This window comes from Saimiri boliviensis, chromosome 5, assembly GCF_048565385.1.
Source record: "Saimiri boliviensis isolate mSaiBol1 chromosome 5, mSaiBol1.pri, whole genome shotgun sequence".
NCBI lineage: Eukaryota > Metazoa > Chordata > Mammalia > Primates > Cebidae > Saimiri > Saimiri boliviensis.
The window spans coordinates 63,687,449-63,698,588 of record NC_133453.1 but is presented as its reverse complement, the minus strand read 5'-3'; the positions used below and the strand labels follow the sequence as shown (position 1 = coordinate 63,698,588).

Sequence of the window (11,140 nt, the reverse complement as noted above, 5' to 3'; positions counted from 1 at the left end):
GAGGCTGCAGCCTGCGAACTAGTCGGCGGCTCCGGCGCCGGCGGGGAGCGGCTCCGCGGCGGACAGAGTAACCTTGGGTGGGAGCGCGGGGCGCCTCAAAATGTCTTCCAGTGGCACCCTCAGCAACTACTACGTGGACTCGCTTATAGGCCATGAGGGTGACGAGGTGTTCGCGGCGCGCTTCGGGCCGCCGGGGCCAGGCGCGCAGGGCCGGCCTGCAGGTGTGGCTGATAGCCCGGCCGCCGCCGCAGCCGAGTTCGCCTCGTGTAGTTTTGCCCCCAAATCGGCCGTGTTCTCAGCCTCGTGGTCCGCGGTGCCCGCCCAGCCCCCGGCGGCGGCGGCGATGAGCGGCCTCTACCACCCATACGTCCCCCCGCCGCCCCTGGCCGCCTCTGCCTCCGAGCCTGGCCGCTACGTGCGCTCCTGGATGGAGCCGCTGCCCGGCTTCCCGGGCGGTGCGGGCGGTGGCGGTGGCGGTGGCGGGGGTGGAGGCGGCGGCCCGGGCCCCAGTCCCAATCCTGGCCCAGGCGGCCCAGCCAACGGGCGCCACTACGGGATTAAGCCTGAAACCCGAGCGGCCCCGGCCCCCGCCACGGCCGCCTCCACCACCTCCTCCACTTCCTTATCCTCCTCCTCCAAACGGACTGAGTGCTCCACGGCCCGGGAGTCCCAGGGGAGCAGCGGCCCAGAGTTCTCGTGCAACTCGTTTCTGCGGGACAAGGCGGCAGCGGCGGCGGGGGGAACCGGGCCCGTGGCAGGGATTGGGGCCGGGAACGGGACGGGCGGCTCGTCGGAGCCCTCTGCTTGCAGCGACCACCCGAGCCCCGGCTGCCAGCTGAAGGAGGAGGAGAAGCAGCATCCGCAGCCGCCGCAGCAGCAACTTGACCCAAGTAAGTGCAAAAGAAATTGCCCCCTGATTTATTGCTGAAACCTGTAAGGCTCGAATGTGCAAAACTGATAGTTTTACTAACCTATAAAAACGTCTAGACGCCTACCCAAGCCTAGGCGAGCAACACGCATCCATAAAAATGCTCCCCATAACCACGTACCCTGGGCGCTCGGTTTGTACGGTAAACAGAGCGCGGGCATTAAGGCTTTTATGATAATTCCCCCAAGTTGTGAAAAGCGGCCATCCTTGGTGAAATTAATTTAACGACCTCTCTTCCCCACCCTGTCGTCTCTCCCTGCCTCCTCTCCGCCCCTCGCTCCCCGTCTCCAAACCCCCCTCTTTGTAGACAACCCCGCAGCGAACTGGATCCACGCTCGCTCCACCCGGAAAAAGCGCTGTCCCTACACCAAATATCAGACGCTTGAGCTGGAGAAAGAATTCCTCTTCAACATGTACCTCACCCGGGACCGGCGCTACGAGGTGGCCAGGATTCTCAACCTAACAGAGAGACAGGTCAAAATCTGGTTCCAGAACCGCAGGATGAAAATGAAAAAGATGAGCAAAGAGAAATGCCCCAAAGGAGACTGACCCGGTGCGGTGCGGGAGCGCTCAAAGGCAGCAGTTTTTCTTGTTTTTGTTTTTTCCTTTGTGGGTGCTTGATTTCCAGAAACTCTCCAATGACTTGGACTTCTTTTTGTTTTTCTTCTTCTTCTTCTTTTTTTTTTTTTTTTTTTTTTTTTAGGTAGAAGTGACTGTGTGGTTGGTCTCTGTGAGGTATTTGGGGGACTCTGTTTGCTCGCTTATGTGTTGGAAAAACGCAGTGGCTTTGGGGTTTCACCCTATCCCACACCCTCCCTTTCCTGCTCCATTGGTTCCTTAGGAAATGCAATATTTTGTGAGTGCACGCTGGCTTGGGGAGCCCTCTCTTGTGTAAATGTCCCTCATGTTTCTGAAAAGTGCTGTAGTTTAGTCCCCCCACACCCAGCACTGCCCAAACAGGGGCCAAGCGCGCCCCAATTCCAAGAATGAAGGCAGAGCGACAACAGTGCGGACACCCCGGCTGCAAGCCCCTGCCGAAGCCGGCCGCGTTGCCCAACAGTTTCAAAAGCCCCCTTTCCTCAGGGAGCCCGCGGCACCTCAGCGGATATCTTCAGTGAGGCCTAACCCAGGGCCTCGGGTGGGTTGGGGTTTCGTCCTCAGTGCATTGGACGTGCAGCTCTCTTCCCCGAGGGCTGGGCTCGCGTGGGCGGCCGCGGGTGGTGGCTCTCCCAGTTCCTGCCCAAGGACCAGTTGTAAATGTTACTGCTTCCTACTAATAAATGCTGACCTGATCAATGGAGCCCAGATCCTGGCCCTAAACGTTGTGTGCCTGCTTTCTCTGCCTCTCTGCAAAATATCACACTCAGGATATTTCTCCTCCACCCCTGGGAGGGAGACGTTGTTAAAAATCCCTGGCCCTTCCACCTGACAGATCTCTCTGATGTGTCTCTGAGCTTCCCTTTGTGTGGGGAGGTGTGGCCTAGAGCACAGACCCTGGGGGGATGTTGGTACCTCCCCAAGCCTTGTTCCAGCTCCCCTGGGAACTCCATGCTTGGGCACAGTTCAGCCTACCAGCAGCACCCAGAGGAACCAGCAGGCCCCAGAAGCCAGAAACTTTCAGGCTGGAGCTTGGGTACAAAGCACCATAGCCCTCCCTGGCTCCTGGAGCCCACGCCGCCAAACCCCTTTCCAAACAAGGGAAAAGCCAACTCTGCACTGTGGAGCAACTTCCCCAGCTCGGCCAGGCTGGCTGGCTCCGAGAGGTCCCAGCCGGTCAGGCTGTGAGCTTCTGCCCCTCCCTACCAGAGCCCCAAAGTGACCTTAGCGATCAAAATGGTCAAGGCTCTCCTCCCCAGCCACCTCCAACCCACCGCCTCTTTCCCCCCACCCAGCTCCTGTGTATGTTTAGCCCCCAGCTTGGCCCTCTGGGGGCTGCATTCAGGGGCTAAAATGAAGGTCATTGTAAGTGAGGGTTCGGGTGAGCACAGCCTTTGCAGCCCGAAGAGGCAGCGGCGCCGGGTGGCCTGGGCTGGGCGGAAGGTGGGGGCGGTGGCAGAGATCTTGGGGGATCCTGATGAAAGAGGGGACTCGAAGAAAAAGCAGAGGGGGCTGGGAGGGAAAGCCAAGGCCCAGATCCGGCAGAAGGTGCTGCGTACCCTGGCCCCCGTGGCCAGCCCGGTACCTACGGCTCTTTGAAAACAGGAAGAGCCGAGGTGTCATAAAGCCATCTAGCCGGCCAGACGTCTGGAGGTAATGAGTTTACGACGGACCCGGCACTTTGCTTTGAAACCATCTCATTTTGATGTTTGTGTTTGTGGGAGGAAAGGAAAAATGCAGACAAAATTGGGTCTTAAAATCTAGACAATAAAATATAAACAAGATTGCGTTAGACCAAGAAGGCAGGGGCATGGGAAGCCCTGGGTGAGGTGTGAGCACCTAGGAAATAAACATGAGAGACTTAGGGAGGAAGAGGTGATGAATTTCTGATTTTTGAAATAAACCAGGTGCTGGAAGTAGCCTAAGGGTGGTGGAATTTTGTCATATTTTGACTATGACCACGTTTTAGCTGGTTCTTTGGGGGGGAAAAATCGGCCTGTTATTTGGGGGTCCAGCGGTTAGGGATCTTAGGACATTTACCCAGGTAACAATCTCCCAGAAGTGTGGCTCGAGGGAAAAGATGAAGTTAGATGCCTATTCAGAATTTCTGGCCCTCCACTCCAAACTTTGAAGGAAAAAGATTGTTGGGATTTATGTCTATTAACTTTTTAAAAATATGATTGTTACACCTAAATTGGACAAGAGCATTTTTGAAGATGAGTAAAAAGATTAACAGGAAACACTTAAGCCAATTGAATAGTCATATTTTTTAAAAAAAAGTCTAGTTGAATTCCCAGTCAATTCAGTTCAATGACTTTGGATACACATTTTATAAATCCCATTTATTGTCCGTAGAAATTCAAACGAACACAAACGCAAAGGGACTTTCCAGACAGCTACTCAGAGGTCCAGCAAAAAGCTTTTGATTTGGCTTCAATTCCTCCCAAAATCGCCCAGCTAAGTGAGTCCAAAGCATTAAAGTTACACTGTTAAAACAGCAAATATTCATGATTTAATCCTAAAAGCAACAGCTGTGAGAGAAAAACAAAACACAACAATGCTTGACTTCTGTAATTTCTTGGTTGCCAAACTGTCTGGTTCCTCTGGAAAAGAAAAGGCCTCTTGGCAGTTGATATTTAGAAAGTTGTAGGTTTTGTTAAATCTAGCCTGTCCTATAACTGTTTTAAAAGGCGCGGCTGGGCGGTTACAGCATGGGGACCTTAGGTATCTGGCAAAAGAAGGGCTGAAAGCTTTTAGAAAAGGCACTACTGGAAGCTGTCGAGAGCACACATTAGAATACACTAGGCATGCAGGAGCCCCTGTTTGCTGCTCTTCACTTGTTGACAGTCACAGGAATGAAGCATTATTAGTGTCAGCAGTCCAAGCCCCAAGCTAAAGAACAAGATTAGAATTGGTTTGAGATGAATAAAAGGAAGTTAAATTCAGTGGACTGCAAGTGGCATTTGGCCACTAGAGAGCGCTGTTGCTCCACTTTCTGATCTCGTAAAGCCTGAATTGCTGCGGAAGAGGGTTTTGATTAAAAATATTTACAATCTTATTTTTAATTCCAAATTAGGATAAATTTAACAAAAATAAACAAGGTGCACTATTAAATTCTTCCTGTTTGTTGGGCATAAAATTTTGGCTCAGTCAGTGCTTCAGAAAATTTAGACTATGGCACAGCTGAGCCTACAAAACATGATAAATTAATGTATTCTAGCAAAACAGAAACCTGTAAAAAGCATAGATCTTTGCTTACTAAGGTAATCGCGCTCTTTTTCTACTCATATTATAAACGGAATGCTTAAATACATGTTAAAAATTGTTTTGTCCAAAGAGGAAATATTGTGTTGTAATGTTTTCTAAATTTGGCCTGAATACGTATGAATGAATTTTCTAGTGTTCGTTTGTCTTTTTTTCCCTGAGGAATCACGCAGTTCTAGAAGGTGCCTGGTATTGTTGAGATCCTGGCTCTTTCATTTTTTCCCCATTCCATTCCAAAATCCACTCATTTATCCAGGGTTCAAATACGCAAACACACACACACATATGCCAAACTGAAAAAAGGGGCACAATTACAAAGGTAGCTCCAAGGCTTTATTGACAATAATAATCTTTTAATTGGGTATTTGCAAGATTGAAGGACATATCCTTAACTGTCAGAATCAGTTGGTTCGCCTACGGATTTAACGAAAGTGATTATACTTAGCAGTAACCAGCAGAAAAAACAAACCCACAAAAACAAAAAACAAAAAGCCATTGCTCTCCACCTCAAGTCTGCATTCCCTACTAATTTAAAATTAAATAAAGCACGTCTTTATCATCTCCAGATTCATTAACGATTCCTTTACCTTAACCACTGTCAGTCATTCCCAGTAGAAATAATTGAGTCAGACATTATCACCTCACTACGTCTGTCCATCTCGACTTCATTTTCTCCATTTGTGAAAATGATATTTCAGTCCACCCGGACACACCTCAGGATCGCGCTCGCAGGCTGGGCCAGCCCACAAGGAACGAGGGGTAGCTGAAATCGCTCGCCGGCCTGCGGCGTCCCCGAAGCAGGGGGTTTTCGGAAATTTGCATTTGGTGTGGAAAGCTGGCGTAGTGCGTTTAGCTTGAGCGGAGGCGCCTTCGAGGTCTGTTTCCAAGGCTGTGGGCCTGGCGCCCTCACGACATTGTACCTATCCCGAAGGAAATGGGGCTCAGTTATCCAAAGAGCCCACGAAAAAGGCCGGGCAGGAGAGGAGAAGACACACACACACACACACACACACACACACACACACACACACTCACAGATAACGACTGCATTTATTGGACATTGAAACCGGAGCAGAGAGGGAAAGGAAGAGTGTGGAAGGCGGTTGGAAGTGCGTGGGGAGCCAGGCAGCTTTGGAGAGAGCTGCTAAAATCAGCAATACTTTGTCGATTCACACTCGACTGGCCCACATGACTCGGGCTGCTTTTCTTCATCACTGCTCACAAACTAGGCTGAGCCTTCTCTTTCACTGCTTTGGGGAAAAAATGGTAACTTTGAGGCCCGCGCGCTCTCTCGGCAGTAATTTCGCAGGCTTGGCGGAGGAACTAGGATCGTTAGCAGAAGATGGGCCGCCTGCAGCTGCCTGGAACCGGCGCGATCGGAACGCCGGCCCTCCTGGGGGGATTCGCGGACGTCGGCCCCCCGCGCTCCGCCAGGAACCGCAGCCCGCCCTGGTCCGCTGCGCGCTGGGGCTGAGACCCCGGAGCCGCCTCCCGCCCGAGGAAATGTCACCCTCCCCAGCGTGAGCCCCTTTTCCCGCCTCAGAACGTTTCTATCCGCTCTTCTATTCACTCTCTCAGCAAGGCTAATGTCCCCTCCTGCATTCTTCAGCCTCCCCCTGTGCCCAGTGCTGACGTCTATCAAGGGTGAAATGATGGAAACTATATTCATGGGCATGATTTCCATTAAATATCAATTAACCTGGGAGCCTCGGCCAGGCATGCGGTGCGTCAAGGGTAAATGTACATCTCATTTCCACAGCCCACTCGGCTGGAAAAGAAGGGTTTTGATTTGATTTGATAACGCCAGGATCTGGGGCCACACTGGCGGCTTTTAATCCAACCACTTCGATATGCCCCAACTCAAATGCACGGTCCGGTCCGTCACACCTCTTGTCCACGTTCCCTGGGCTGTGCCCGCGTGTCCAGAGCTGCAAAAGCCACGGGCAACCTCTGCTGGGCTGCCCTAGGAGCTCGGGGAGGGAGTCATTTGCTCCTCCTGGGAGTGGCCTCCTTGCCTCCCCCAAGTCTAAGGCTCCGCCGCGCCCCCTCCCTGCCGGCTGCGGCCCGCGTTCCCGCGGCCCCGGGGGCACAAGAAGCCCTTGGCAGTGCGGCTTTATGAGCCCCCTTTAAGGCCGGCGGAGGCATCTCGGGCCGGGCGCGGCGCTCCGTCCCTTGGGCGCAGCGGCTGGAGTGCGCGTGGATCCCTCCGCGGGGCTCCTCGCCCCCGGCACGCTGCCTCTCGGTGCAGTGCTGTCCTGCGAAATGCCTCGCCAGTGCGCACCGGGGCGGCAGCCTCGGCGGCGGGGGCGAGAGCGGCGGGCGGAGGGCGCGGGGGGGGCGCGGTGAGAGTTGGCGGCAGGCAGAGGGTTTTTTTTTTTTTTTCTTTTCCCTCCAGAGCGGGGGTTTGTAAACCGAGGCCAGAGTGTCCCCGTGGGCCGGCGCACTTTTTTTCTTGTCCCGGTGCGCTCAGGCCCTCCTGGTGCCCGAGAGGAAACAGTGGAGGCGGCAGGACCGGTCGCCCGGGGCGTCGGCGATTATATTGCGGCCCAGCCGGGGCGCGCCGGGAAAGGCCGGGAGGGCGGCGGCGCGCGGGGGCTGGGCGAGGCCCCGCGACCCGTCAGGGAGGCGGCGCGAGGCCGAGGCGGCGGGCCCAGGAGCCGGGCATGAGCGCCCAGTAGCTGAGCGCCCGCGGCTGCCCGGCCTCAGAAGCGACGCGGGCGCGCGGGCCGCTGCACCGAGGTAGCCCAGCGGCCCAGGCGGCCAGAGCAGCCGCCCCAGAGGCCCCCGCGGCAGTGCGGCCGAGCAGAGGCGCGCTCCCTGCCTGCTTAGCACCGCCAGGGCGGCCGCCGCCGCCCCAATGAGTTCGTACTTCGTGAACCCGCTGTACTCCAAGTACGCGGCGGCGGCGGCGGCGGCGGCGGCGGGCGAGGCCATCAATCCCACTTACTACGACTGTCACTTCGCGCCCGAGGTCGGCGGCCGTCACGCCGCTGCCGCAGCAGCCCTGCAGCTCTATGGCAACAGCGCCGCCGGCTTCCCGCACGCGCACCCGCAGGCGCACGCGCACCCGCACCCGTCCCCGCCGCCCTCCGGACCCGGGTGCGGCGGTGGGGGCGGCCCGGGCCAGGACTACTTCCATCCCGGCGGAGGCAGCCCGGCCGCTGCCTACAAGGCCGCCCCCCCTCCTCCTCCGCATCCTCTGCCTCCGCCGCCGCCGCCTCCCCCCTGCGGCGGGATTGCTTGTCACGGGGAGCCGGCGAAGTTTTACGGATACGATAACTTACAGAGACAGCCGATTTTTACGACCCAGCAAGAGGCCGAGCTGGTACAATATCCTGACTGTAAATCGTCCAGTGGTAATATTGGCGAGGACCCAGACCACTTAAATCAGAGCTCGTCTCCTTCTCAAATGTTTCCCTGGATGAGACCACAAGGTTGGGATGCAATTTTTTTTTTTTTTTTTTAAGAGGGGAGAGGGCGAGAAATCTGCTTTCATCTCACGTTCGGGCTTTAAAACTCCCCGTCCTTTTCCCTCTCCACCTCCTTTTCCTTCTTCTGTAGCCACAGTGGCTCTTATTCATAAAGTAATACAGACTTAAAAAAAAAAAAAAAGTAGAAACCATGTAAAGATGATGGGGACAGAATAATTGTGAAGACCTTCTCTCTGCCCCTCTTGCTTGCACACCCTATATATATCGGAGCCTGTGGACCCCTTGTTCCACAAACCTCCAGCAACATGCAGGGGCACCATTACATTTTTTAAACGTTTATTTCCCCTGTTTTTTGTTTTAATCAGCAGCTCCTGGTAGACGAAGAGGAAGACAAACCTACAGTCGCTTCCAAACTCTAGAGTTGGAAAAGGAATTTCTTTTTAACCCCTATCTGACCAGGAAAAGAAGAATCGAGGTTTCCCACGCCCTAGCCCTGACGGAGAGACAGGTAAAAATCTGGTTCCAGAACAGGAGAATGAAATGGAAAAAGGAAAACAACAAGGATAAATTTCCCGTTTCCCGGCAGGAGGTGAAGGACGGGGAAACCAAAAAGGAAGCCCAAGAGCTGGAGGAAGACATAGCCGAAGGCCCGACAAATTAACTTCTACCTTTAAAATTTTACCACAGACTATTAAATCTAATGATCACCATATGCTGTGGACACCACCTATTTTCTTTGTTGAAAAAGACTTTACCTGTGTTTCAAGCTACCTTCATATCATTGCTCTTGAGGTTTCTGCGCTTTGAGAGGGATTTGGGTGTTTTAAAAAGTTTCTAGTATCACATAGAAGCAGTCCTTGAGCTGTCCTATGGAAGGGTAATTTGATAGTGACCTTGTAGCTATATTTTTATAATGGTTTTTAATGTCTGAGCTGGTGATTTTCCTGAACAACGTAAACTTCCTAATGATTAGCATTTAATAATTGAATATAAAATGCTTTATTAATCAAGCAAGTGCACTTGAACATTTAATCTTTATGGTTAGTAAGTTAAAAGGAGTCTATAAATTTTTTTAAAAATTATGTCTGCAGAATATTTACTTTATATTATTTGATTACAAAGCATTATTTATGGATTTTTTTTCTTCTTTCTTTTATAATGAATGGTTCGGGTGCCTTTTGTTTACTCCTAAGAAGTTTCTTTGTGTATTTTCTAAATATAACATCTCGGGGAAAAGGCTGGGCCAAATATTTGAAAGCACATGTTAGCTAAAGAGTGTGACGTGTAGTTCAGCTCTGCAGCTTCCTTAAACTTCAGGAAAAGATTGGGCCAGTGACAAGAGTTTCAAGACAATGTCAAAGTTGACAATTATTTTTCTATAGTCCATACAAAGTAAATAATCTAGAGTGAATAAATACTTGAAAAATTAATTATGATATTTTTACTCATTAACTTTTCACTCTGGCAAGTCACCTTGTAGAATGCATCTCATTTCTTAATTTGCTTTCGTTTTGAACCGCCCTTGTAATCGCCCGAAAAGTCTGGCTTTGTATGCTGTGGCTGCTGCTGTGTTCCATTTTTTTTTTCAGTAGATGCCATATTTATTTGTATTGTTTTGCTCTGTTCGCCTGCTAGTTTTAAACCAGCTTGCTGTGTGCGATGTCGGTTGGTACATCCTCTGCAGTTCTTCAGAAAAGCAATAGCCTCCCCTATTTGAAACAAACCCTGAGAGGAAACGCAGAAAAATCTGAGTGTAAACAGCCACTCCAGAATATCTCTAGTTCCTTAATAAAGAAATGAATGTCTTTCTAGAGTTAGTGTCTTTGAGCGCCGCAAATACCCGTTTTCCCTGAGTCACTAGGCTTCTGTTTAATAAGAAAGGGGTGGAGTTACACACATCTCGAGCTGTTAAAAAAAAAAAAAAAAAAAAATGCGGCAGGGGCCCCTTCTCCTTCCTGAGAGGGCTGGCTAGTCTATCTTGCTCTAAATAATCTTGCTAAGATACTCTTAAGAGCTTTGAACCTCTTAAAGGACTCAAGTTGTAGGCCCAGTGGGAGACGACCCAGAGTCCAGGTTACACCACAGCTTATTCCACTGAGCCAGTGTTGATGCTGAGTTTTGGCATCTGTTATTAACAAGATATCCATTTTCCATTGGAGGCTGCTCCTGCAGCTGCCATTTTACAGGGGAAAGTGGGGGACAGGGAAGAGGAGCAGGGAAAATAGAGGAGAAATTCAAGTAAAGTAACATTTAGTCCCGAAAAAGGGAAAGCACCTTTATTAGGTAGTCATCGAAGAGCTCTCTGCTTTCCCTAACCATGTTTGTTTTCAAAGGGGTACATTTTTATTTTCCGAGTTGCTTTTATTACATAGGTAAGAAAATGGAATCCTATCGTTTTGGGCCAGGGTCACCCCATTGAGTTTTTTCGGGCTGTTTGCCTGTAGCTTCCTGGGCCACAGAAATGTTGCCACTGGCCAAGTCAGAAGGAAAGCACCACCTGGCTTTCCATGCTGGAAAGAAGTGATGGCTGTGATATTGTCCGACCTGAACCAAGAAAGATAAGTCACAGGTGGCCCAAGACTTAAAACATTTGCACTCCAAGAGACAGCTGTAAATGCAAATGCTGGATTTGAGAATGTTTTGCTCTGTGCACTGCTTGAGACTCTTCTGTTGGCTGATACAGAGTAAGGATGCCAAGGGCCAAGAGGTTGGGGAACAGCCTGCAGTGTAAACCATCCAAAGACAAGTGCTGGCTGAAATCCAGCTGCCGTGGATTTAAAGGACCTGGGACTCCTTTGTATATTAGCAAAACTGGCTGTCTCCTGCTCAAGGATGCTCACCAAATGCTTTTAGAACCTTGAAATGATTTAGGCAAGACTGTCACGTGGGAGCTCTAATGTATGGGTGGGTATGGAAATCA

The 11,140-nt window shown here is 51.5% G+C and overlaps 2 protein-coding genes across 4 annotated transcripts; both read left to right on the top strand.

Annotated features, from left to right (window-relative positions):
* The first annotated feature begins 94 nt into the window (after positions 1–94).
* HOXD9 (homeobox D9) lies at positions 95–2,248 on the top strand. The gene is made up of 2 exons (XM_010351781.3): positions 95–890; positions 1,236–2,248. Exons 1-2 carry the CDS (start codon positions 101–103, stop codon positions 1,475–1,477), a joined length of 1,032 nt encoding a protein of 343 aa, XP_010350083.3. The 5' UTR covers positions 95–100; the 3' UTR covers positions 1,478–2,248.
* Positions 2,249–6,589: 4,341 nt separating this feature from the next.
* Positions 6,590–10,027, top strand: HOXD8 (homeobox D8). 3 transcript variants are annotated; one of them, XM_010351769.3, is made up of 3 exons: positions 6,590–8,223; positions 8,586–8,728; positions 8,807–10,027. In XM_010351769.3, the coding sequence occupies exons 1-3, from the start codon at positions 7,647–7,649 to the stop codon at positions 8,879–8,881; spliced, it is 795 nt and encodes a 264-aa protein (XP_010350071.3). In that variant the 5' UTR covers positions 6,590–7,646; the 3' UTR covers positions 8,882–10,027. The 3 variants fall into 3 exon arrangements, with proteins under 3 accessions (XP_010350071.3, XP_039325647.2, XP_039325646.2); XM_039469713.2 differs by having other exon boundaries at positions 6,593–8,223; positions 8,589–10,027; XM_039469712.2 differs by having other exon boundaries at positions 6,595–8,223; positions 8,586–10,027.
* Positions 10,028–11,140: the final 1,113 nt, after the last annotated feature.